General features: G+C 43.5%; 1 protein-coding gene across 1 annotated transcript in view; it reads right to left on the bottom strand.

The window, feature by feature from the left end:
* Nucleotides 1–27597, bottom strand: part of GLIS3 (GLIS family zinc finger 3) — a 1977963-nt gene that overhangs the window by 166876 nt on the left and 1783490 nt on the right. The window contains exon 9 of the mRNA XM_069625730.1: nt 6548–6720. Coding sequence (XP_069481831.1) covers nt 6548–6720 — 173 coding nt within the window. The remainder of the gene's footprint in view (nt 1–6547; nt 6721–27597) is intronic.

Genomic DNA, 27597 nt, shown 5'->3' with positions numbered 1-27597 from the left:
GTTACTCGGATTACGAGGACGAACAGTTGCTCGAAGTTCGTGCATAAGCACAATCATTATTCTCAACACGGCCCGTGTGAGGCAGGCTGCCCTGAAGTCTGGCAGCTCGGTGATGCATTACGGTCGTGGCTCGCCTTCCGAAATGTAGGCCAGGCATCCCGAGTTTTCTCGGCAGCAGCAGTTCTCGTCCTCAGTTGGCATTAGCTCGCACCGATTGCATGTGCACCAGGTGGAGACGCCGTCCATTCGACTAGGCCCAGGCTCTTCATCTGTTGATTCGTCCTGCCAACTGCCGTCCGAATCCCCATCGTTTTCGCGTGCTTCCCTTTCCAGTAGTTCCTCCTCGGTATACTCGGGCTCGTACATGTAGGGCATTATTGTAGCCATTGTGTGTTAAACAAACTAAAATAATTTATAGCGGTGGTACTGGTATCTGTTCACACGGGCTACCAGCGGTGAAGGTAGCTGACCAGAGCACTGAAACGAGTCACAGAATACTCAAAGTAACACAGAGAGAGGAATGGAATCGAAAATCGGCTGCTGTGTGTTGTGAAACGGTCTGTTTATACTTATTGAGGAGAGAGGCGTCCTGCCATTTCCATGGCGACACGTCATTAGCTGAAGCGCAGCGAATGTTGACACGAGACGTGCTTTGGCGTTGGGAAATGGGCGGTACGAGTCTGCTGATGACAGGCTCAGGGGCGGGGGAATTGATTTAGTGCCGCAAAAGCAGGTCAGTCAGGGCGATCGGGGAAAAGATAGGATTATCAGAAAATGGCGGCTCCCTGGTGCTTGTTTTCGCGTGTGTTCAATGGACGAAAACTCGGGTAAGGTCCATAGGAAGGTTTTCTAAAATCGAGCCACTTAGGCTTAAAAAAACATGGCCGACCCATAGGGACAATAACATTTTTTACTAGACCATGCCTTTAAGTGTTACTCAACGGAGTGTCTAACGTACTCCTAGTACTCAGTACCCTTTCCTCCATCCTGCATGGACGTCCCTCGCTAGGGACAGGAACTGAATCTTTTTCACCAGAAAAATAACACTTTCCCTGTGAATGCGCTCTCTTAACCCCGCCCACTGCCACCACACCTCAGTCCCCTTTGACGCGTTGGCTGTATTACAATATTTAACAACCCTGCCCTTATTTTGGGGGAAGGATGGTTGGACGTTTGGAGGAAAGGGGACTAAGGACTAGGAGTACGTCAGTCACTACGGTGTGTAACACTTAATTAATCCTACGTCCCATCCCCTTTCCTCCATCCTGCATGGGCGATTACCACTGACTAGAAAGCCGTGGAAGGAGAGTGATTGTGGGTTCTATCTATGCAAGCAGGTTCAGCAGAAGTGCCTGTCCAAAGGCAGCGTCAGCCCGAGCGCTGGTATCCAAGCAATAATCCTTCAGAAGGCCGATGGGGTGGCATAAGTGGCTGCCCTCCTAATCACCTGCCATGGAACATGGCGTTAAAATGCAACCACTGCTGCCTTGGCCCTGATTGCGTGACCTCCTTGTGCTGTGTCCTGAAAGCCTTGTGGATGGCCGCGACCATCCATCTGGCCATAGATGCCTTAGATGCTTGATCGCCTGGTTTTGATCCTCCGAAGGTGATGAATACACCTTCTGATTTGCCAACGTCTTTAGTCTTGGACAGGTAGAACTTTAAAGCTTGTCGAGGTGAGGTCCACTAGGAGCACTGTCTTGAGAGTGACTGACTTGATGTCTACTGTAGCCATGGGCTCAAAAGGTTTGTGCGCCAGAGTGCTGAGTACCACATTAAGGTCCCAGGGCAGGTGCGGGCGCTTTATTGGGGGGTATAGTCTTGTTAGCCCCCCTAGATGTCTTTTGACCACCAGGTTAGATGAAGAAAATGAAGACTTGTCCGAGTTCCTGTATGCACCTATGGCTGCCAAGTATGTCTGGTAAGTGTCCACGTGGACTCCTGATCTAGCTAAATAAGCAGAGAATGATAGCACCTGGTCTAGAGTGCATGTCAGAGGGTCCGCTCCATTTTCCTTGGCCCAGAAACAGAATCTGGTCCATTTGCTTGTATACTGTTTCTGTGTAGCCGGACTCCTGGCTCCTTGGAAAATTTCCAGATTGCCCCGGGACAACTGGAGATGTTGAACTGTTATCTGCTTAGGGACCAAGCTGCTAGGGCTAGTTTCTCCAGGGAGGGGTGGATCACCGGTCCGAGAGGAAGGGGAACCAGAGGTTGGTCTGACTGTTGTAGCAGGTCCAAGAACCACAACCTGGCTGGCCACTGGGGAGCTATCAGGATAAGATGCAGTTGACGAGCTTCCCTGTTCTTGCCCAGGACTTTGTGGAGAAGAGGGGTCGGGGGAACGCATAGGCCCACATTCTATTCCATTGAATCTGCAGCACGTCCCTCACGGAGGCCTGGACCCATCCACCGAGGAGGCAAACTGCAGGCATGTCAAGTTGCTCTCTGTCACAAACAGGTCTATCCTGGGGTGCCCCCACCTGCTGAACATTTCCATCAGTACCTTCTTGTTCAGCTGCCACTTGTAGTTGTCCGAGCCTAGCCGGCTGAGGTTGTCGGCCTCCAGATTCGACTCTCCAAGAAGGTGTAATGCTAAAAGTGTGAAATAGGCCACTCCCTGATTGCTATTGCCAGCTTGCACAGGAGATGCGATCTGGTACCACGCTGCTTGTTGAGGTAATACATGCAGGTAGAGTTGTCCATCTGAATGTCCACTACTCTCCCCTTGATGATGGGGAGAAATGCCCTGAGCGCGAGCCAGATAGCCATAATTTCCAACCAGTTGATATGGTTCTGCTGGTTATCCCTTGACCATAGTGCAGCATGCTCTCGCAGGGTGGCCCCCCACGCCTGGAGGGAGGAGTCTGTTGTAACAGTGTGGTTAGCCAGGGGCGGTCTGAAGGGGTTTATTAAAGTGGGAGTCACCATTTTGAATTTCTGTAGAGGCAGGAATAGGTTTAAGGAGGAAAGATCTAGGACCACTCGCAAGCTAGCTTAATTCATTTTTCTGAATAGCAAAGATGCAGGAATAAAAGCCCAACCCCTGCTAGGGCACTGCGACCTGCTCTACAGCCTTGCTCAAAACAAGAGATCGAATGTGCGCTAGGGGTGATGGTGTCCCGATTTGAGGAAGGGGGAAGGAAGGAGGAGGAGATGGGAGAGGTAACCGAAAGCCCTGTGAGATTACAGAGATCACCCTGGCATCCGCGAACTGTGCCCTCCAAGCCTGGAGAACCAACCTGCCCCCAACTGGGGTGCTGTGGATCTGGAACATCCCGTCATGTCTTCTTTGGTTCTGCTGCTGGGGCCGAGGAGTGGGACAAAAAGAAACCTTTATGGGAAGACATCTGGTACTTTCACCTGTGCTGGCTGGGAGACCGGGCAAGTTGTCTGGCCCATCGGTCTTGGAAACCCATGAACCTGCCAAAAGGTCATGCCCTTTTCCAACCTACACTGGCCCTGCTCAAAGTTTTTTGTTGCTGACTTGGTAAGAATAGCCAAAGATTTGGCTGTCTGGGAGGTGCTTTTCTTTTTGTCCAGCTCCTCATCTGTGGTGGAGTGACCAAATCGCCCCCCTCGAAGGGGAGAGCTAGGATTCTCTCCTGGATGTCAGGAACCTGGTTGCTTTCAGCCAGGCCGTTCTCCTCTTGTCTATGGCCACACAGATGGTTTTACTTGCCGTATCAATATCGACAACAGTAGCCTCCATAATGCCTTGCACCACCAACTTGGCCTCTGCCAGTCCTGCCTGGAAGGATGCTTGTTTGTGGGAGGAAGTCGGCAATCTCCCTCCACAGCCTTTGGCTTGCCGCAGCTAAGACGGTCTCAGCGTTGGCCTGTCTTAGACGGATACACGCGTTGGAATCAACTTTTTTGCCGTTGACCTCCAGGACCTGCTCCTGTTTGCCTAGGAGCGCAGAAGTGGAGGTACTTGCTGATGATGTCTGTGGTTTGGCATACATAGACAGTGCTGCGATGACGGATCACAATGCCTGAGGGTGAACAGATAAGATCAGAGAGTCATCCAGTCTTTTGTTTCTAGGCTGAGTGGAGTGAGGTTTCAAACACCTTTTCTTAGCCAGGGCCTCCACATCCTTTTGCAGTGGAATCCCAGATCTGGACTCTGCCCTGATATTGAGGACCTCTGTCAAGACCCATGCCTTTGACTGTTCTTTTTGCGGCTGTGGGATGCCGAGGTACTCCACCAGGCCAGCAACCCTGTTGTGCAATGCCCTTGCCGACAAAGGTGTGTCCTTCTCCTCGTGGTCGGTGTCCTGCTGATCCCCTGTGTCTGTGGGGGTCATTGGTTCCACTGGCATAGATTTGTGAGTTGGAGGCTGCGAGGGTGTTGTAGGAGGAGGCGGGGGTGCTGCTACCGGAGCCACCAGTGTCACAGGCTGTGGCAGTAACGCAGATTGTACCAGTGCCGGCTGCTGAGGAAGCATGGGTGGTACCATTTCTTTCACAACACCCCTGAGGATGTTACCCATCTGCTGGGACCGCATAAGCATTAGAACATTTCAAAGAAACGCTCCTCGCAGACTGGCTGGGAGCACTCCTGGACCGGCGCCTCTGCGGGGACATGAACTGCTGCCTGCCCGTGGTATGCGAGAATGACGCTTCTGTGTAGCGTGCTTGTCCCGTGATGGTTGGGTAAGTTGTGCACCAAGTGATCCGATGCACCAGAACCCATTCTGACCTGGCAGTGGTTTCCAGCCTTGCCGGCTCTCCGGAGAGGCGGGCATTTGGCCTGATAGTCAAGGTTTAACATCTCTGGGGTTCGTTTGATTGGCGCGGACTCTGACCTGGCCGCTATCTTGTCCCTGTGCGCCACCATTTTGTCCGTGCCTTCTGCACGTGGATCCTTGGATGACATGGGCTTGGGTTCGGCCCATGTGCTGGTAGGCATAGGCTGTGTCCCTCCCTTAACCTCAGACGTGCACCTGGAAGGCTGTTGGAAGGCTGTTGGCTTTGTCCATGATTCCGGTAGTGCTGTCTGCGCTGCGTTTGGGCACTCCCTCAGGCGTAGGTCGGGTAATAGGGCAGAGCCCCCCAGGACGTGTCTCGGTGTGTGAGCCACTTGGTTCCTTGTCGGCGGGAAAGGGAGGATCTGTGGACCCCTCCGCCGAAAGGCCGATAGCTGCTGCAGTCTCGGTACCCTTGTTGCCGGTGACAGGGCCCGACTGGCCCCTTCTGTCTGCAGGCTTCCCCAGGAAGGAGTCACCCTTACAGGGTGCTTTGTTGAACAGTATTCTTTCCTTTTTGGTCTTCCTCCGCATGTATTCCTTAAGGTGCTTTGGCAGCGACCTGGAGAACAGCTCCCTTCACGGTGCCAACCAGTTCTTCAGGGAACGGGGAGTGAGTGCGTAGCACGCCAAGCAGGCTTCCCATCCGTGGTCTTCTCCCAGGCAGCGGAGGCAGAGGGTGTGCTGGTTCGACAACATACAGTCACCCAACGGGCACCTACTGAAGCCCGCCGCAGATGACCTGCACTGGGAACAGGCTGGGGCACCAAAGGACGGTGTATCCCTGGAAGTACTTGTATCTAGAAAAAATATATAACAAGAGTTAATAAACTCTAAGAAATATTTCGGGAAAGTGCGTGGAATTACAGGATCAGAAGGGCTTAACCATTAGCGCTGGTGAAACCGATGCGCTCCCATTGATGCAGAAAAGAGGACTGAGGTGTGGCTCTGGTGGGCGGGGTTAAGGAAGTATATGCTCCTGAGGCCGTGCCCCAATGCACAATTACATTTAAAGGGAACATGTTATTTTTCTGGTGACGAAGATTCCGTTCCCGTCCCTCGTGCAGGATGGAGGAAAGGGGACGGGATGTACCAGTACTACATAGAGATTGTTGTGATGGTAATTGGATGCCTTTGTGGACTTATAATAGTGATATTCATGTAGGCAAGTACAATTTCCTTTGGAGTTGTATTATATACACACAGATTGTAGAAATCGCCAGGGCAAAGCTGGAGACCCAGTTTGTTGAAGCAAATTATTTTAAATACATTTTGATTTTTGAATACCTCACTGTCTGTTCTTTACCTGGAATTGTGGGGTGGGATTGAATAAATGGGGGTATAAAATTGTTGTGTCACATCTGAGTGAACCACTAGCCCGAAATATAAAATACTCTACATCATAGAGTGGCATAAGTCAAATATTGTTACATTATTATGCACTTTCCAAGAGTTCATTAAAGCTTCCAATAAACATGTGTCAAACATCTACAGTAGTGCAAGCAAGCACCTGCTCCAATTATTTTCAAGTACCATAATAGCTGTCAAGGGACCCCATCATATGCGTGACACCTTGAAGCAGTGCTGACTTTCTGCTTTGCATCTTGGGAATTTTAGGTCCAAACTTATTATGTGGCAAAACAAACGACAGGTGCCAGCATGCAACAAGAAAAGCCAGGACTGGCTCAATGTGTCACGCATGACAAGGGGTCGCTTGTCAGCTATGGATCTTTTCCTATGTTCTAAACCTCTTGTGATATGTAACCACAGAGTACCAGGTGAAGATTGCACTCCCTTACCTTGGACATGGATGTTGTTTGGTTGCAGAGAGCTGTTTGGTATGGATGGGTATGTCTTCAGTTGGGAAGACTGTCCAAGAGGTGGCTGTGGGGTACGTCTTTGCATCAACGATGGAGGAACAGGTAATCTTCGGGGGCTTATGTGATGTGGAGAGTGAGCTGATGTTGCATACCTGTGAAATATAAACACAAGTTTAACTTCTGCTGATGTAAAGGAGAGAAACAAAATAGAGAACAACTAGCATGCAAGAACGCACCCTATAAAATAATCAAGAATAATTAGTAATCTAATAGTATACATTTCCCAATAATGCCATCTTGGCATTCTGGTGATTTTTTGCAACCCACCTTTTTACCGGTGTAGGCAGGTGAGTGTACTCCTCTCTGAGACCCTCCTGGGCCTTATTATATTAATTGAAAAACTCGCACTTCAGTGCCCCTGTGCTTGCTCCCCTCCCACCCTCCCCTGCATCCACATCCTTGTTGGATCCCTCCTGCCTCCCAGCCCGCCCTCCTCCCCCATTGGTCAGAACATTTGCCATGACTGCCCTTCCCGGGGCAGCCCTCTGCCTGTGCAGCCCCTGCGGCTAAGGACCCCAAGGCAAAGGGCATCTCCTACAGAGGTGGCTCCAAACTGTGTCTGCAGGTGTCAGCAGGGGAAGCCAGTGGCCAGCCGTCTACCAGCGCTACAGCCAAGGTAGGTGTGACTAAGGTGGGGGTAGAGCAATCACTCCACCCTGGAAGCCCTACCACTTTGCAAACCATCCAAGCACTGTATATGTTAGCATATAGTATTTTTGTATTGTGATATGGTTTCTATGGTTTCTAAAAACAAACCTTTTACAGGATAATGCAACATGTCAGTAAAATACAATTTAAAACTTAGAAAGGAAAAATACATTAAGATCACAAATAAATCAGTATTTTAAGTCAATGCATCAAAGAATATAGAAAGATCACTAAAGAAATCTACATAAAGATAACATTAAAAAAACACTTTCTCATTGCATCAAGCAAGCCCAAAGCGTATCCCCCATTTGTGTTGGGTATGCTGACAAGAAACCACTAAAGTGAAGCATTCTTAGAGACCTAACTGCTGGGCAAAAGATTTTCAAGTGTTTTAGGGTCTCCAAAACACTAACCTGATTACAGAATCGACAACAGAATGGCTTGCATCATGATCGAAACTGTGGTGCGTTGGTTCAAATGAAAACGAAGGAATGTATAGCGAGCCATATTTCATATTACTTGGGCAAAGTTTCCCTGTCCCTAAAGTAGTTAGCATATTCAGTATATGTTTTCAATGTACCCAGAGAATCCACAGTCTCACACCAACCAGCAGCCAAAAGTGTTCTCTTAGTTTTACCAGGATTGCTTAAAGGTTCTTCCTCATTCGATTGAATTTTGAGCAAAACCTTATGCATATTGTCTCTGAAACTGTTAACATAGCAGACAGTGTTAGAGCTCATAATAATGCTCAAATCAATGTTGGTTTGTTTGTTTGTTTGTTTTATTTATTTGTATGGCGCTCCAAACCCAGAGGTAGAAGGGCGCTTAAGAATTTGGTTACAGCGTTGAGAAGTATCTTTGTGTTGCATACTTCGTACAAGTTTATAATATATACATATATATACAGTGATCAATAAACAGAGCATATGCAGTACGTACAATATACTGTAAAACGAGTTTACGACCAGAGAAATTATTTTGGCATATGTACCAAAGTTTCTCCAAATCGACAGATAACTAAGGGAAGATAAACCTAGTTCATGGCGTATTATTGCATTTGGAATTGCCATTGGCAAGCGCAGACTCTCCTTACACATTACCCCCCTGTAGTATGTCCAAACATGGGCCAACCTCCAGCAAAGTCATGTCCAAGCCGTAGAATTTTCGTCCTTGCTTTGCTCGGTTGTTACCTCAGCCTGGTGGGCTGTTACCTGCCAGTACAGCCCGCTCCACTGCCATTTAGCACTTTAATCAATAACCCACGACACAAAACAAGTTTCACACTCGACCCTTTGCAGTTTGATATTGTACATAGATTCAGTTATCAACTATACTTTGGCTAATGATGATATCCTTTCAGTTCCACCAGGAGAGGTGCAGGTTAACGGTTAATATTACGTAGATACATTCTCATTGTTACCAAGTATCTCAAAATAGCACTAACCACTATCAAATCACTTACCAGAGAATGTGGACATTAATATGACGTTAATAAAAAAATGTGATTATCTGCTCCAAAAAAATGTGTTGTACCTCTTGCCTCATTAAAGAAAGAACACACAGATTTTGGAATCTACTAGTGGTCATGCTCATATCTCGCCGATTAATTATGTGATGGTCCCCAATTATAGTTACATTGCCTGTTTTCTTGTTTCTTTTCCAATTCCTTCCACTTTGAATTTATCACAATTCTTTAAGAACCTTCCATTACACATATGTAAAATCATTTGGAAAGGACAAATGTAACAAATCATTTGCTGAGCTTCAATTAAGCAATAGTCCCTCCTCCCCAGGCCTCAACAGATGATTATTGCACTTGACTAAAGTTAAAGGCCCAAGTGAAGCAAGGGCTTTGAGGCAGAAGCCAGGCACTGTGAGGCCTGTGAGTGGGGTGTACGAATAGCTTTTCTTAGCTCATGAAATGGCATGGTAGTCATTTCACAAGTTTAAAAAAGTGACTGTGAAAGAAAATGGCTGCTGGAGAAAAAAGGAGAAGGGAAATTCCAGCTCCCCCATCTCCATTTCTCTGGCAGCCATATTAGCAGCGACTGAGTTGTGGCAGGTGATGGAAGAGCATGAATGATAAGTAGGGTGAGGGAGCAAGGGAGTAGAGGTAGGAATTGGGAGCTCTGATCAGTGGGCGGGGTCAGGGAAGAGCAGGGAAGTAGAGGTAAGGTGGCGGGGGCAGGGAGGGAGAGGAAATGGTAGCAGGAGTGTATCCAGCCCTTAGCTCGCTTGGAACACAGGCTGATATCATGAGATTAGCTCATGTTTGGAGTGAGCTGATTGGCTGAGGTACCCACCCCCAAGTGCAAATAGTAACTGTTTTTTTAACCAGCTCTCCATGCCAGATTCCTTCTGATTCAAAGCACTATAAAGGCTGGTGTTTTACCCAATGTAATGGGACTCAAGGATAAAGGCCTGGCCAGGCTTGCTATCATAAAATCCTTTCCTACAACATTTACACAGATAACTGGTGTGAGAGCCTAACCTACTGAGCTATCTGTTAACTCAAAATAAGTATGTTACTCTGGAGCATAGTCTCCTATATCAGGCAACCAGGTTTGGGTGTTAGTGAACCTTTTTTATGAATCAGGTTTTCTGATAGTGGTGTACCATACAGATATTTTCTGACAGCACCAAGTTACACCTTTTTTATTTGCAAATATCATTTGTAGGTGTACGTTTACTCAAAAATATCTGAGTAACTGATGCCAAAATAAAAATAGAATTCACCCCCTTACAAAATCTGGGTAAACCAGATACTGATTTTTGCAGAGTAACCATGGTTAGTCCTTTGTAAGAAAAAGAAGGAATCCATATACTCATGACATGCTATTATAATAAATCTGACTGTAGCATGGATACATCAAAGGACTAATATCCTAAAAATAAAATGATCTTTGTCAATACTGTGCCCATTCAGCTACGTCAAGGTTTACTATATAATATGAATCTCCTTTTCTTAACTTCTGTGCCCTTTCTCCACTCCTTGGGAGAATCGAAGTTTGGTGAATCCCAAATTGTCCCCATTGTTTGCCTCTGAAACATGATTAGCCATGGTGTAACTGAAATCTGCATTAGCAGTAGAATATCAAGCTTCTCAGTTTCAGCTTTTACAATTGTGGACCCAACATAGGTTCCACGGCAATACAAAAGTGCATACCACAAAAGAACCTTTGAAAGTTATCCTTATATCCTCAATGGGCAGTTAATACTACTATGACTGGGACTGGAAAGTGCCTTTGCCATGCCTACACAAAAGCCCAAACTGTTACCATTGCCAATACTTCATTTTCCCTTAAAAAGCATGTGGCCCCACTTGTCCTTTATATTTGAATTTAGCTTTAGCACTTTCCAATGCGTGTTCAAAGTGTTACGAATATTGGCCACATACTACTTTTACCCACCCACCAAAGAGGAAGTAGTATAATTGGAGGACCCACGGGCATTAGCGGGCGCATTAGCCGAGTGCATAGCGAGTGTTGTCGGCTGTCTGCTCCTGCTTACCTGCTGGTCGTATTGGAGGTGATCGTATTCAGGTTTGAACCTTTTTCCTTGCTCTGCACGTTACACAACCTGAGATTAGTGCTGGAATGTTATTCTGGTACTTCTATTGGTCATACCAATGGGACTAATTCATTCTATTGGTAAGATACTACTTTGACCTGCCCATGAAAGAGAAAGTAGTATAATTAGAGGACCTGCTCGCATTAGCTGAGTGCATAGCGAGTGCTGTCGGCTGTCTGCTCTTGTTTACCTGCTGGTCATATTGGAGGGGCTCATATTCAAGTTTTAACCTTTTTCCATGCTCTGCGCATTACACAACCTGCGTTTAGTGCTGGAATGTTATTTTGGTGCTTCTATTGGTCATACTAACGCGACTAATTCATTCTATTGGACCGGTATCCCTACATATTATCTCCACCAAAAATATCGCTGTATATATGGTCTTCTGGAACGCCATAGGCAATATTTTTGGGGGGATAATTTGTGTGGGAATGGAGGTTGCAGGGGTGTACCCCGCACATTTAAAAATAATGCGGGGTTTGCAGGGGTGTCCCCCACAGGGTCCATGCCTCAATATCGCAAAAATATGGCAATATTTTTCTATCACGATATTTTAACACATGGAACCCTTTCACCCGCCCACAAAAGAGGAAGTAGTATAATTGGAGGACCCACGCGCATTAGCGGGTGCATTAGCCGAGTACAAAGCGAGTGATATCGGCTGCCTGCTCCGGCTACTAATTCTTGTGAGAATCAGTCTGCTGACACGCTGGGTCCAACTGATAATCTGTCACAAAGGTCATTGAGTCATGACCTCTTGTCTTTTGACGATATTGATAATAATTCCTTGTTAAACCTTTGTTACTCGCTGCAGCAGAGCTTGGCTGTGCAGACTGATGCCGCAAACACTGAGAAAGGTTTCACTACTGTGGTGGAAGCGCAAGTACATCATACTGATACTAGTTTTGAGACACTTAAGATACTAATCGATTATCTGCCTCACCTAACTTACTAATGCATTCCTCACCACAGAAACTTAATGAAGAATCTATGCAAAGTCAAGCGGTTTACATGGAATGGCAGTCATCAATTTCATCCGTATAATTTGCCCTGAAGATTTTATTGAAGTTATGTGGCAGAATATCTGATGTCATACAACCACAGGTAACTCAGACAGCCAGCATCCAAAAGAGAAAAGATGTAGGTTTACAAACTGACTCACTCTCTACGATTTCCGAAAGGGAGACGATTGAGCCGATCGAGATTCTGGATACTTATAACCCACATAAAGAAGCTAACATTGCAGAGGTGGTGAATGCATCAATAGAAGAACCTGACCCATTTTATTCCCGATGACAAAAACGGCTGGCAAAGCAAACACGTCTTCGCCAGGCAAGAGTTGTTGGAGACTTTGGTGACATCAACTATTGGACACACAAAAAGATTAAAACGAGCAAGAAAGAAGATTGCTTGTAATAAGAAATGGCAACTTGAGAAAACTGGCAAATTAACCAACTGCTTCACTACCGCTAAACAGGATAAAGGACGGGTGAATGCCTCTGGGCCAAATGTTTCAATTATGGCCCTAGACGACACATCTGGTTCTGAAGAATCACCTATTACGCAGCCAATTACATTAGCATCAGTAAAGTCTGTTGTTAAGGAGCAGGTAACGCACTTGCACAGGCCGGCTGTCCAAGATTCCACAGTTGCAGGTGCAGTGACAGAGGATAAACCTTTAATTAAAAACAGATATAAAAAAATAGATCATCTTGGTTGAATCGTTCTGCATTTTTAGCTTCAATCAACTCCATTCCGCAACTTGGTTTCAGAAGATTTTACTTTTTTTCAGCCACTAACTTGCACCAACCCAAATGTGTCTATGGTGCATTGTAAGAATTACAGAACCATGATCATGCCACGTAGTTTTAGAGAACTCATATAACTGCGGGATCGAACTGAACATTCACATGGAGCAGGAATATATTTCCCTCCCGGTGTCTCAGGCACCTTATTTGAACATCGTTGGGCTTTCAAATATCAGTCCCACCTTAAATAATGCCAAAGTGTAACTTTCTGATATTCAGAATACTTTAAAATGGTTGGCTGAATCTCTTCCGGCTGTGCTTGCGAGACAGAATTGAGGATTGTTGTTATGGACTTAGAACACTTGTGGTTTTTCACACCTCTTGGCATTGAATGTGTCTATTAGAATTTTGACACAGAATCCTATCTTTCTCCCTACAAGAGACATGGCGAATGACAAATATCTATGTTGATTGGTATGTCATATATCAGATAATGGAGCAGAAAGGATCAATGAGGAGGCCTTTTGGTGGGTTGCTGTTGGGAGTAGCTAATAAATATAAATCACGAAACTGTTCACGTTTTAGCAGTTTAATTTGAATTTCTTCCTGCTATTTTTAAAAGACCAGTGTTGATTATTAATATATACAATCCTCCTGGTACATTGTTAATTATCATATACAAGCCAACTTGCAGGAACTGTTTCTTGTATGGGCTAAGGGCAGGAGGGCGGTGAAGATGCAATCATTTTGGGTGGAGACTTTAATTCACATTGTGTACGTTGTGCGGTTGGAATAATATAAGCAGTTTGAGCTGTATGAAGCAATCTATGCCCAACAATGCCGGTTTAAACTGGAAGCAGTTTATGGATAACTGGGATTTTAAGATGCTTAAACGTCATACTGAGGGCAACAAGCCGGGCGACTACACCTGGAGACAGGGATTCAGAAATGCAACGCTAGATTATTTTTTGTTTCCAATGCTGCCCTTCCTAGTGTAACCAACATGTGCACCCAATGGAATGATTGGAGTGATCATGCGCCTCTGACTTTGTCTTTGGACATAGATACTATTGCCTGTAAAATGATTGGAGGGGAAGTCGAAGTCAATCAACCTGGCAATCGCAGTAAGTGGACAGCCAATATACAGCGGTCTAAGGATTCTACCAATACCTACGACTATACGACTTTACCCGCCTTTAGGAGAATGAATGTTGATGAGATAATAGAGTGGTGTATTGAATTTTCCAAACAGCATGCCGTATATAAACGACCTACGAATGTTTATATTTGGGGAAAACATGTGAATTTTCATAAGGTAATTCGAGATAGGAAACGATTACTAAGGCAGGAATTGTGCAGGTTTAAGGCCCAACAAATTAGCATATTTAAATGATGGATAGAAATTAAACTTGTTAAAATGCCTATAGGAATTGGCTCCACTGGTGGCGCTTGACCTTATATGTGCATTCATTGGCAGAATATGGTCCAGGTGTTAGCCTCTGGTAATTCTATGAATATCTGCCAACTGTTGGGCCAAGCAAAGGGCCATCGGACCCATAAAGTCCTGAACCCCATTAAAGAAGAAACATGGATTCAGTACTTAAATAAGAGACCCTTGAAAGTAGGGTGTACTGGGATCGACACAATTCATACTTATGTTGGTGGCACTAATCTTGAGAATGATGAGGATGACATAAAATTAAGAATAACAAGACTATAAAAGGGCCCCGAGGCCTGATGGCTTGGCAAGGGATGTCCTCAAGGAAAATCCTGATTTTTGGGCATCAATCCTGAAGATATTGTTTGACAAAATTCTTGTTGATGGCAGGATACCCGTATTCTGGACAACTTCCATCTTTGTTTGAGAACGGTTCTCCTATGATTCCATCTAACTACTGTTTATTATCCATGCTCGATTGCACTGGGAAATAGTTTTCAATATTTCTGTTACAGGAGCTACAAAGATGGGTGGACAAAATTGGCATATTGGATAGGTTTCAGAGTGGTTTTTGACCTGGAGATGCGACGGCACATAATCTTAGATTGATAGATTACTTTACGGAAAGGGCACAAAATAACTCTTCGCCTGGGCGTTATGCTCTTTTGTGGATTTGAAATCTGCTTTTGATTCGGTGGCTAGGCCAAGATTGTGGGAGAAAATGTAATTATTTGGCTGCCCACCATTGATCCTTACTCCATATTAACAACTCAGTCATGATGAGGCTGGATGGTGAGGGAGCCTCATATAAGCAAAGGGGTGAAAAAGGGGTGTGTCTTGGCTCCCTTGTTATTCAATTTATATTTGGCTGATCTACCGGATCATTTAGTTAAAATTGACAGTGTACCACCTAAAATCCACATGGCCCATTGTCGTGTATTGGCTTACGCTAATGACTTAGTACTTCTAGATTATACATTTTCTGGGATAAGTCGAGCAGCAAAAGCATTATGGCAATATGCCGAGAATAACTCATTGAATATAAATGGTAATAAAACAAAATTGATGTTATTCTCGACAAAAGAAGTAGCCTGACATTCCCTGGTTGTCAAGGGAAACCTAAGTGAGTGTGCCACTGAATATAAATATCTTGGTGTGGAACTGGAACATCAGCAAGGCTACAGAGGTTGTATAAATACACGAGTAAGGAGAGCAAGCCAGCTATCAAGCCTGATTTACTGTTATATAAAATGAACTAGGGGATTATCCATTAAGGAGCAACACAACTTTATCTCCAGTGCATTGTCCCAGCTATTACCTAGTTACAATTATTGATTTAGAATGGTTGAAGTGACTTGAGGGCCAGTTCTGGAGGAAATTATTACGATTGCCCCCATGTATTCCGATGGCCGTCATCAGGCTGGAACTTGGCTTGCTTTCCTTAAAATATGTGGTTTTGAAAAAGCGGGCCTTATTATATGTTCAGTCTAAAACCTGCCCAAAAACACATTTTCTTCATAATGTTGGGCTCCACACTTGTGGTAACGTTGGGAACCCAGAGTATGAGTTGAGTGTTACCAAGCTATTGGAAATGTTGGGTTGGTCTGGGAGAGGGAATGAGGGGTATCATGTTCTGAAAAAAGAGCAGAGTCAGAAAATAGATTTGTGGGGTTGGGGAGAGAACTTTTCCCATTTAGCCACACTAAGGAGGTATGGTTTTGTACCCGAAACACTATACACTTATAAGAAGCCTCAATAGTTTTTAATCATTTGCCCCTCTAAGAATGTATGATGTTTTATTCTTCTATTACGTTTAAATCCTCTCTGGTTCTTTCTGTGGTAGGCAGTACGATAAAGGTTCCTAAATCGGAAAGGTATTATCGAATTTGTTTAAACCAATTCGTTCTGGAGACCCCTAAGCACATTTTAACCAAATGCCGAATATTAGTAAATACTTATGTGCAGGGCTTGGGAGAATGTGTACATCGATTGCATACGATTAAATCAAGTTCATTTTGGTGCTTGTGTCGTAACACCTTAAGTAAATCCCTCCAAATGGCTTCAAGGAGGGTTCAGTTAGAAGTTTGAGTGAAATTCGAAAACATTTATGTGGTTTTATTCAATTTTATAGCGTTGTAAATGAATAATTTTGTGTATATTCATTAAGAAATTCCGATGAATTAAGTTATTAATCTTGAATAATATTGTATTAATTGATTTGTTTTATGCAAATGTGTAAAGTTTCCTACTAAACACATTAATAAATAAATACATTTAATTATGAAGAGTTGTTAAATATTGGTTAATTTCTACATTTCCAATACCTTCTTTGTTGTTCTTAATTATGTTCTCTTTGTTAAATTAGGTGTATATTTATTGAAGCATCATTCTACACATTATTACAAAGTGGTACCATACCATTTTTTTCTTCGTAAAGCAAAGATATGAACAACTTACAAACAGATGTGCTCTTATAATATGAGGGGCCATACATCCCCTTGCATTATGATTCAAGGTTTTCATTCACAAAACCCACCTGATTTATTGAGGGTACTTGAATGCAGTAGGTGGGGCTGGTTGCAGGTGCAAAGCACCCACAGTCAGCCCCTCCATGCATATTGAGGTATATGGTTGCATGCATCACAACCGTGTGTGTCAACCCTCTGCAACCACGCAAAGCAAGGCTTGGGTGAGACCCTCCAAAGCAAGTAGAAATGTAAACAAAAATAATGCACAACCTCGTGTTTTAGCTGAGTGTTTGCATCTGCGGCAAAACAATGCAGTCAAGGATCTGTAAAGACCCATACTTATATTGCCCTTTCCCCTGCACTGGTCCTACAAAAGAGGAGTCTGTGGGCAGGGGTAAATGAACAGGGTATGCTGCACCCCCAGAACTATCACTTCAAATTGTGGGATGCACTCTGGGATGCAGCGGTCACGGCTGTGGCATGCCCCCTGCTATCGATGAAGTGGTCTGCAACCTAACCAAGACCCAGCATTGTCTCTATGCGCATCATTTAAACATCTTCTGAAGAATGATGAAGAGGCAGACCTGCAAATCAATGCAAACCATTACTGAACATAGTGATTGGTCCTTGACTACCATTAGAACGGAACCCAGTGCCATATCATCTAAACTGTGAGTGTCTCTCTACATAACTTCTCACCCACCATTTAAAGATCATCTAAGTACCTTGCTTTGGCGACTTGACCTGCTATGTGATGATATAGCTGGCATAAGATGGAAGTACCTGCCTATAATAGGCTCCACTGGTATATGAAGTCAATGCTTCTGGTATCTGCTGGGAACAACTGCCATGTAATTCATGCAGTCCTAAAACATGAAAGCGAACGTATTATTGGTATACAGTTGATTACTAGAATAACATTTTGCCTGCTTAAGACCTATTGATATAAACTGCAGTTTTTGTTTCTAACAGTGATGTCACTCCTTTTGATATCAACTCAAAAACCAAATACCATCACTTCCAGTGAAACTAAGAGGATCAAAGGGTCATGTGATGCCATTCGGTGTGTGATGTCGCTACCCGTTGGCATGTTGATGAATTGACGCCTTCTTATTCAATAAATGCAACACAGTAAAACATCTGCCTGTACAAAGGCATTTGCGGAGGAAGAATACACTTTGTGAACCAACCGACTCATGCGGTGCATGTTTTGGGTAATTTTTATGCACCTCTTGAAACATGCAAGTGGCAGGAAAGTTTGGGGAATCTAGCCCTGAGAATTGTATTAATGTTTTCTGCGTGTACACGTGGCGCCCTGATGCCTGCGGGCTCTGGCGCGGTAGAAATAAATGAATAAATACATAAATTCAGTATATTGGTATAAAAGAATGGGTACCTTAGACCCAGTGTCACTGGATTACATTTGATGAACTTCTGTCAGTGGGCTAAGACTGGCCTCCCACCTGCGAATCATGACACGTCCTGAGAATCCATGAGAACGCCACACTACGCCCCACTGCAAGGATGTTGCCGTTTGTGTGGCATGCACTACAGGACAGCTGAAGTCAGCAGTACTCATGCCTGGCACTGTTCTGCACGTGATGTGTGTGACTAATGTGTGATCTTGTGAGTCCTCCATGTGGATCCCACGGCGCACTGGTGAAAGCTATGGTGAGCATCAAGGGCAAGGCATCAGCACCTAGTACCGCCATAGAGAAACCACAGATAACCAGGGCGTGTCAGTGATCCGAAAGAACTCAGAAAAGTGTATAGAGCTTAAAAAAATGACAAATAGGTAAGACATGATTTGATTAGTGGTGAGTCGTCAAGAATCGAGTCGCTGCCACTTTGAACGTGACATACATGCTATGTTATTTCGAAGTATCCGGCAGAGGCTTAAGAACCAGGCAGAGATGTGCCCTGCCTGCACTCGTCTAGCTGAGAACATTAGCTATTGTTGAAAAACGTCCCCTGACACACTGCATATAACAACGTTGCAGAACACCTGCTCAAGAAGGAGCGCAGCAATAAAAGTAGCTTTTATAGAGCTCGGCGTGTAAACGAATGCATAAACCCATCTGGAGTCAATCATGCATGTGAGCACATTCACATCCCAAAGCTCCGTGTATGACCTTCTTTGCGCTCCGCACTTCATCGCTGAAAATATGTCAATGTAGAAAATGCTCGTTGTTACTCGACAAAAGATAGGTCAACTCAAGGAAACGCAGAGTATGAACGATTTTACGTTTGCTTAATCTCCGTCTCTCCTCCCCATGGGCCCGCGGAGATAATTCTTTGCTTTGTAGTTACCGTTTTAGCGGCTTGCGTGGCATTTATACGCAGCCGTGATTCACCTCGTGCATTCCAGGCACCCGCACACGGGGGACTGGTGGCGAGTGGCTCATGCCTTCTTTCTGCGTAAGCAGTAGCGAGACTGGGACGTGTTTTCATCAAGAAGCGTCCCTCAATGAAACGCAGCGTCTTGAGGAGCTGTGTGAATGTAATTTAGTTTGAGTCAGAAGCAGCTGGCAACAATGACTTACTTGGCCAGCCATGTGGGAACTGCGGCCACGCACTTTAGGCTATTACAAGAGTTTGGCAGAAGCATGCCTCCAATCCTGCATGACTCCCACTCTGGATGGACGAGTCAGGGTGCGCATGATAACGGCCCATGGGATGACATTCTGCAGCTCATAACCATGCGTTGAATCTCAATACAGGGCTGGGCCAGCTTGTTTCTTTTGAAAACGTCTGTTGCAATTATGAAAACTTTAGCGTTATTGGATTTGCGGGCTCTGTTTAATTTAATTCATGTAGGAACATAATCCTGTTATTTATTAATCGTACATTTTATTGATTCATTTTAACCCATACTAAACGATAGCCGAATCAGAATAATACGGTGTTCCTTTAAAGCGCTTAATGTCAGACTCCTCCAGTTTCTAAGCACAGTATTAACAAGTGTTTTACTACCCCCATTTTGAATGGTACTTGATTTGTCATACTCCGAAGGATAAAAAGTCTAAGTTCGTCCTGCTGTGGGATGCTACTTGATTAATGCAGGCTGCTTTCTTGTCAGACAAGTGCCAACACTGTACTCAAGAAGCTAGCCACCTATTTACAACATGTTAATTGTGGCAACACTTTTTTGCATTCAAAAGAGTGTGACACCTTTCATAGAAATATTTTATAATTTTTGGAGTAAAAATGCATGAGGACTTGCATGCAGTGTCAACGTACCTTTCTATATGCATTTTATGACCACACACGTTGTTAGTGTTTTTCAAATGTTCGAGTGAACCTTTCCGACAGAAAAAAGGTCAGTGAAAAAAAAAACGAATCATCCGATTTTGAGATCGGACCTCTTTAGAAACTGGCTCTCAAATAAAGCGCTTAGTGAATTTGCTTGCTGTATATGAGGCACGGTATATAGAGCACACAGGCATATAACCAATTCAAATTTCGACTTCGCATATTTAAAGGAAGCTTTGCACTTGAGCCATTTCTATCCTCACACGGATCACCCTTCCATCCTCACTCTTACCCTAAGGTCCTCCCCCTAAGTGACCATGTCCAAAGATGTTTAACCAAACGAACAGAAGTCCCCAATTATGGATGGCAATCTTCATTAGTCCAAAGTCCGACTCTTCCTCACAACATGTATCAATCACAAAGTGAGGAGGAGTTCATTTTCCTACAGGAATAATATCAACGCATCTTCCACCCGTCATGGCACGGGCTGAAGCGCACCACCTTCACCCCCTTCCCATAACCTCCTTATCCCATCTCCTCCCTGTTTGATAACAAGTCCTACTGCGTCACAGCCTTCCCTTGAAGGAAGAGGGAGTGTAACATAATGTGAAGAAGAAGAGTTAGGCTTGGTGTAATGCAGAGTACCATCCATTATGGAGATGGGGTGGGGGGGGGCTAGGGATAGGCAGCAGAGCATTACATCACACAGAGAGCATAGGTGGACACAGTACACATGTGTATCCCTTACACCATCAACACATGACTCAAACACCTATAAAATACAGCTTCCTGCTACCAAACCTTCAACCATTGGCCTTTAGGATGTCAATAGGGTAGTGGGCAGTACAGGTATGTGGCTTACCACAAGTTGCAGCTCTACAAATGTCCTTGAGAACCACTTGGACGTCTCCCCAGGAAGCTACCATGGCTTTGATGGATCTACTATGCACCATTGACCAGACAGAACTCTTAATCTACTGGCCGAGGGAAGGAGAGGCTCATTTCCTGCCCTTATTCCCGAATGTAATAAAACGTTTATAATATTTTCTTATAACTTCTGTCCTGTGCAGGTACATATGTACCATTCTCCTAATAACTAAGAGTCGATTCTTGCACTTCGCCTCGTAGTTGGGAAGTATGACCTCCTCAAAGTGATAAGACTTTGGTCGGGTTTTCGTAATCAGGGCCTCGGGTTTTATAATGAGGAATGTTATCCTACACAACAGTGCCCCGACTGCTCTATCCTTTGGGTCGATATATATTTTTTTTTAATTGTGTTTATGGTATACATTATACATTACCCAAATACAGAAAACACACAACAGTATAAATAGATTCAAATCATAATGTCAAATCTATATATATAAAACACATCAAATATTAATTTACAGAATTAATACAAAAACCGCATCAGATTTACATCTACTAGATACAATCATATCTAACATTTAATTTGCTTCTCTTTGCACAAGTTGTACTTCCTTAAAAATAACAATCAAAAATCTTACCAGGGTAAATGATAATGACACTTGTGACGCCTCCATCAATCTATTCCAAAGATGTACTGTAATTACAGCAGAGGCTGAATGTATAAATTGACCTAATAACTTTACCCTAACATTGACCAATGGCATGCATTCCATAATCAAATGAAATAAAGTCTCTGTACAATTAGTTTCAGAGAGTCTACAAGTAGTTATTAATTCTTTTGGAATTTCCAGTCTGGGGCCAACAACATCCAATGTTGACTGATAATAAAGGAGGGATAATATTCTAATGCACCAACCAGTAATATGAGAAAGTAGTGCCAGTATTTATCTCGCAATTTGTATCAGATTACAAGGTTTTGTTAATAATGATAGGTTTCTAAAAGTTCAAGTAACGTTCTGACAATGCTTTGAAACCAAAAAAAGAAGGTTTATAGTTCCAATCTATTCTATTGACACGAGTTTCACCATTTGGAACTCAATGTCTCATCAGGAGAGATTTCATACATTTTTCCATCAATATATTATTCCAGGAATGGTATTTCCTAATGTTACAATATGGTCACAGTAGTGTCATGACTCTTCAGTTTAGGCGATCTTCAAACTTATAGGTGTTCTTATTCAAAGAAAAGGGCTATGGTAAGCCTGACAGCATCCCGATGCTTCCAATGTTGGTAAACAATTAAATCGAAAGCGTGTGTTACATGACCTGAATACCGGAGAAGGACATTTCCTCAGATATGATTTAATTTTCAACGAGGTGACATGCCCAAAGGACCTACCTTTACAAAATGTTAATCTTAGTAGATCATCATTATCATTAACTCAATCCTACCATATATTTTTTTCATAACCCATTTTGAGTCACAGTTAAGTTCTACTTTTCCATAAATCCTTCACAACATTGCTTAAAATTTCACAGGTGTACATTAGTGTTCGTTATCATTAAGTCACCCATAATGCGACATAATGTACACTTTCATTATTCATGACTTTGTTATATCACCCTACACATTTTATAACGTATGACCACCAGGATTCCATTCCAAACTCCAATCTTAGAACACTAATCGATATATCTTCAGATATGTCCCCCATCTCATCCCCCGCAGCACCTCACGCTCCACCACCTCTCAGCCAGAATGAACAGCTACCCAGCATGCAGCCTTCCACCTCACAAACTTGTGCATCTGGAACGTTGCTCCCCCACCAAGAATACCTCAATCAAGGCCGGTCCCCTCACTGCAGATGCCTGCTACAGTGCCTCTCCTCCTCCACAAGACACCCTGGATCTGCTGGACATGGACAGGCTTGAAGTATGCAAGGTAAGTCCTCATGGGCTTGATGCAGACCGAGGGGTGCTTTCCACCAGGATTCAAAGCGCTTGATGCTTTATTTGATCAGTTGCTTAAATTTAGTTTGTTTGCAACATGGGCGCCTTTGTTTTCCCTTGTGGGCCTTATTTGTTCCTGGAACCCAACACCTTCCAATACGGCCACCTTATTCACAGGCACTGGAGTGCTTGTGAGCCCAGCAACGATGCTGCCGGGATTGGCCGCCACACCATATTTCTGAGACAATCATGGGAGCCGGTAGGCAAACACCGGCCCCCACCGAAGCTCATTCTTAAGGCCCCTGTCTGGCGCTGTCCGGCATGGGAAGGCAACCACATATGCCGCCTTTCCCTTTCTCTCCACCCTGAACTTCCGCTTCCATGCTCTATGCTCAATACCACAATCATTGTGCCACCAACTCACTCAGGTAAGCACTCCGCTTCACCTGCCCAGATTTTGCCTCTGCTCTTGACTCATTACTGACTGGTATCCCATGACTATATCTTCCTTAAGTCGCTCTCTGCCTGCTTGCAATGGCCACTCACTCAAATGTATTTTTTCAACTGTGCACATCCCCATTGAAATGGTTTCTAGTGATGGCTGTGACATTTGGATCTAGGTGTGTTTTCCAACTGTGCACTCCCCATTGTAATGGTTTCTAGTGATTGCTATGACATTCAATTCTGGGTGTGTTTTCCAACTGTGCACTCCCCCGTGTAATGGTTTCTAGTGTTTCTGACTTAGGCGTGCTCTTAACATCCATGCACCTATTGCATCATATCCCGCAATTAACTCGACCTCTGGCTGCCCGCCACCAGAAAACTCGACCTCTGGCTGCCCGATGTCCATACACCCCCCAGCCTCAGTTTGTCTGTCCCTTCCCACCTCACCCCCCCCCCACCACTCTCTCCTCATTTATGTCAGCACTTGCACTCTCGGAAACACAGTCAGGCCAAGTACGATAGTTCTTAGGTTCATGTTCTTGTATGTCCCTTCCCCTCTCGCCCCCCTCCCTCTATCCTCATTTATGTCAGCACTTGCACTCTCCGAAATGCCATCAGGCCTAGTATGACAGTTTTGTTTCATGATTCGGTGTACTACAGTATCTTGCTGTTATATGTCTGTACCACTGTAACGCCTATATCACTTGCTCATTCTGAATGACTCAAGGCCCAGTAAGAATGGTGTTTACTGCATTTACCCCTTGCTCCCTTCCCTGCCTTGAAGCACTTTGAAACACTTGCCTTTGTGTATACGCGCTATAGAAATGACCAACAAAATAAACAGATAAATACAGATAAACTAAAACCCTCTCTCCAAATACAACCTTCAAGAGTATCAAAAAAGTGTACTCGAAAAGGATGCTAGTTCTATGCCATACGATACCATTGTTGACACTTTAACTCATTAGAATTCTATTAATGGTAACAACTAGCAGGCTCATCATTTGTTCTTTATGGATTTTATCAAAAGAGTTGGATGATCGTATTTTCACCAGCATTCTTTCTTTCTGTCTCTTTAAACTATTTGTTCAGAGAAAATGAGGCCTAAATAGCTGAATGAATCAACTTCTTTAATTCTAACATTATTTATGGAACATACATACTGTCTTCATTGCCTTTGGCTACTAATTGACATGATCTGTGATTTCTCTGGATTAATAACCAATTTATTTTCGCATTAGTAAAAGCCAACCCCACCTAATGAATGTTGAAAACCAGCAGGTGTATGATCTAACAGAAGTAGATCATCTACATAGTCTATGCAGTGTACTCTCAACTCATTACATTTAGGAGGAAACCCGTTCCATTTTGTGCATTCATCACACCAATCAGCTATATATAGATTAAAAGGTTTTGGTGCAATAACGCACCCCTGCTGGACACCTTTGCCTACTTTTACTGCATTTGACAACTCCTCCCCTCCATTCGATCTAACTCTGACCTCATTGTTGTCATAGAATAATTGAAGCATGTTTAGCAAGCCTGGATCCACCCCCCACCTATCGAACTTTCTCCACAATCTCAATCTATCTGCAGTAGCAAATGTAGCGGATAGTTCCAGGCTTGCCACATACAACTTTATCCCTGTTGTTCTCCCTGCTTGCGCTAAACAGGTGGAAAGTGCCAACCCACTAACCACAGTCCCAATCCCTTTCCTATAACCAGTTTGTAGAGGGTTAAATCTACCTGTACTTTCAGCCAACCTTGTGTGATCTTTCAACACCAGGTTAGCTAATATTGGTTGATGAAGTATCAATAAGGGAAATCGGACAGTAACTTGTGGGCAACTCCCTATTACCTTTTTTAAATATAGATACTATAGTTGTTTGAACCCATAACTGAGGTATGATCTGTAATTTCACTACTTACACAAACAAATTAAATAAGATTTCAGACCATAAATCTATATTATTTCTTTAGCAAACTAATAGTCATACCATCTGGTCCACTGGCTCTAGCGCTATTCAAATCCTCAATGGTCAACTTAATACCCTCCCTATCAAATGTATCTTTCCATCTTTCTCCTAACACTGTAACTCGATTTCCCCAAACCATAGCAACTTCCTCCTTATTGAAGGTAGAGGAAAATGCATTATCCACTCTTTTTCTGATATGCAAGCAGATTGAGATTTCACTTGGCACTGATCCTTATTATTTAATTTCCACAAAATAACCCTTGCATCTTTCTTAACCAGATTTAACAAAAATTCCCAATTTACTTTTATATATTTATTTATTTGCATGTTTATGTTTACATTAAACATTTTAGCAAAACAAACTTAACGCCTATCTATATACATGCTCTTTCCAGTTCTCTCTGAGATGAACTTCTCATCTCTATCTATTTGATCCTTACATTAAGCATAATGTTAGATTGAAACATTGGCTTCTTTTACAACAAGGTTTCTAATACGCTCCAATAAAATGAAATCGTTGCAATTATCATTGTCATTTGAGTTCCTCCTATTAGTAAACGCCACCAGTCTTCTGTTGATAGGGTTCTAAACTTCTCCACGAAACAACCAAAGTATTTTGTACTTTTCAAAGTGAAATTCGGGCAGGTAGTAAATAGATGGCAAAGGGTTTCGTTCATTTCTGCTCTTTTACAAAACCTGCACACAGGATTACGTATATCTCCTTGGGTTCTAGCTGCGATGATTTCATTACAACTACACAGATTGCATCTGATCCTCATGAAGGCTGTCCGTATTTTTGGATTTGGGCATTTCCGGAGGTAGGGTTTAACCTCACCTTGTTTCCTTGATTCTGTAGCCAATTGCATGTGCAATTTTAGTTTGGTGACTTCATCCAAAGTCTGAATCCAATCTAATTAAAATAGTTTTTTTTTCACACTACCAGGGTTCATCAATATGTCTTCCATCGAACAGCTTGTTTCTTTAAGTAGCGTGCATTTGTTACCCCAAGCACTTAGGTATTTGTTGGTGCCTTTCAGGAGTTCGTTATTGATCACTTTTATCATGTATCGAGGATTAAGACAATTACACCTTTGGAACAAGCTTAGTGACTTCCAGTCGGCTGAAGATTTGAGGGAGTGCAAATCCCAACTCTTTCCTCACCACCTGGATGGGGATTGATCGGGAGAGCCTGAGCACTTTCTTCCAAAAGGACCCAAAGGACCCTTTCATGGGGGCCCAGAGTTTTGCAGGTAAATCAACAAAAGCCTCAGAGCCATAAGTTAAAACCATAAGTTAAAACCAGCACGATTTTTGCAACATAGAAGTCTATAATTCGCTTGAGTGTAAATTTACAGTACTTTTTCTTCAGTATCCGCCCTTGACAAGCAAGCATGTCTGCTTTCTTTTTTTGGTATACAAAGGAGTTGGCCTTCTTGTAAACCAAATCTCTAAATATTTGAAGCACTTAATCTGATCAATTTCTAGGTGTTTGAGGAACCATCTTACCGATTTCTTTTCAGACATACAGACCTTTTCAGCGTGATGATATTAATTTTGTTGATATTGATCTCAAAATTGTTTGCCTCTGCATATTCTTGCAGACAGTTTAGTTGTCTTTGGAGCCCTACTGCAGTGTGGTCTAGCAGTACTAGATCACCAGCATATAGAAGATTTGTAATCCTCATATCTTCAAGCTTAGGTGGAAAACCTCTGCATTCTTTCATAAATTCCCCCAAGTCAGCGATGTAGAAATGGTAAAGGGCAGGAGATTTCTTCGGTTAACTTGCCTTTGATAGATAGGCCAATTCGTATGGTTGTGTACAGACTTTGTATTTGTTCCAGAAGGTTGGGCGGGGACTGTTTCTCCACCAATTTATCCCAGAGAAGTTTTCTATTCAGACTATCAAAGGCCTTAGTAAAGTCCTCAAATGCCAGGTGGAATTTATTATTATTCTCAATGGTTTTTCTTTTTAGTAGATTGATCAAGAATGCCGGAGGCGCCGTTCCAAGGCCCTAGACAAAGCATGCCTGGAAATGATCATTCAGGCTGTTGCTCTGGGTCCAAATGTAAGGTTGCGTATATTTTTCCCAACACATCTAATAGCGCTATAGGCCTATAGTTGTTAGGATCCGACTGGCTGTCATTTTTAAATATAGGAATGATATGCACAGACTTCCATGATAATGGTATGACTTTGGACAAGAGAACATTTTTAAGCACCAGGTCAAGTATAGAGGCCCATTGGAAAGGATGTTCTCTCAATGTGCTGTTAGGTAGACCATCAGGCCCTGGCATCGCGAAGACTTCAATCCTTTGATTAAAATGACCAAATCGTCATGATCATATGGCAGAGTCCAGGGAAAGGTTGTTTTTGTCGGTTGACTTTCTTTTATGCAAGGGGTTGCGAACATGGAGCCAAAAAAGTAGACCAAACCGCTTCAGACACACAATTCGCCTGTAGAGACAATTGAGTCTTATTCAGAGCCCTTGTAAGGGACCAAGTCTCGGTCGAGGATTTATTGGTCAAGGAATGCAGCATAGATTCTGCGTCTTTCTGGTATAAATGCTTCTGTGGCTGATATACCAGGATTTATAGTTAGATTT

Source organism: Ambystoma mexicanum, chromosome 6p, assembly GCF_040938575.1.
Source record: "Ambystoma mexicanum isolate Mex_15411 chromosome 6p, UKY_AmexF1_1, whole genome shotgun sequence".
Classification (NCBI taxonomy): domain Eukaryota; kingdom Metazoa; phylum Chordata; class Amphibia; order Caudata; family Ambystomatidae; genus Ambystoma; species Ambystoma mexicanum.
Note: the sequence above shows the minus strand (reverse complement) of the source record. Positions and strands in the feature narration are given on the sequence as shown.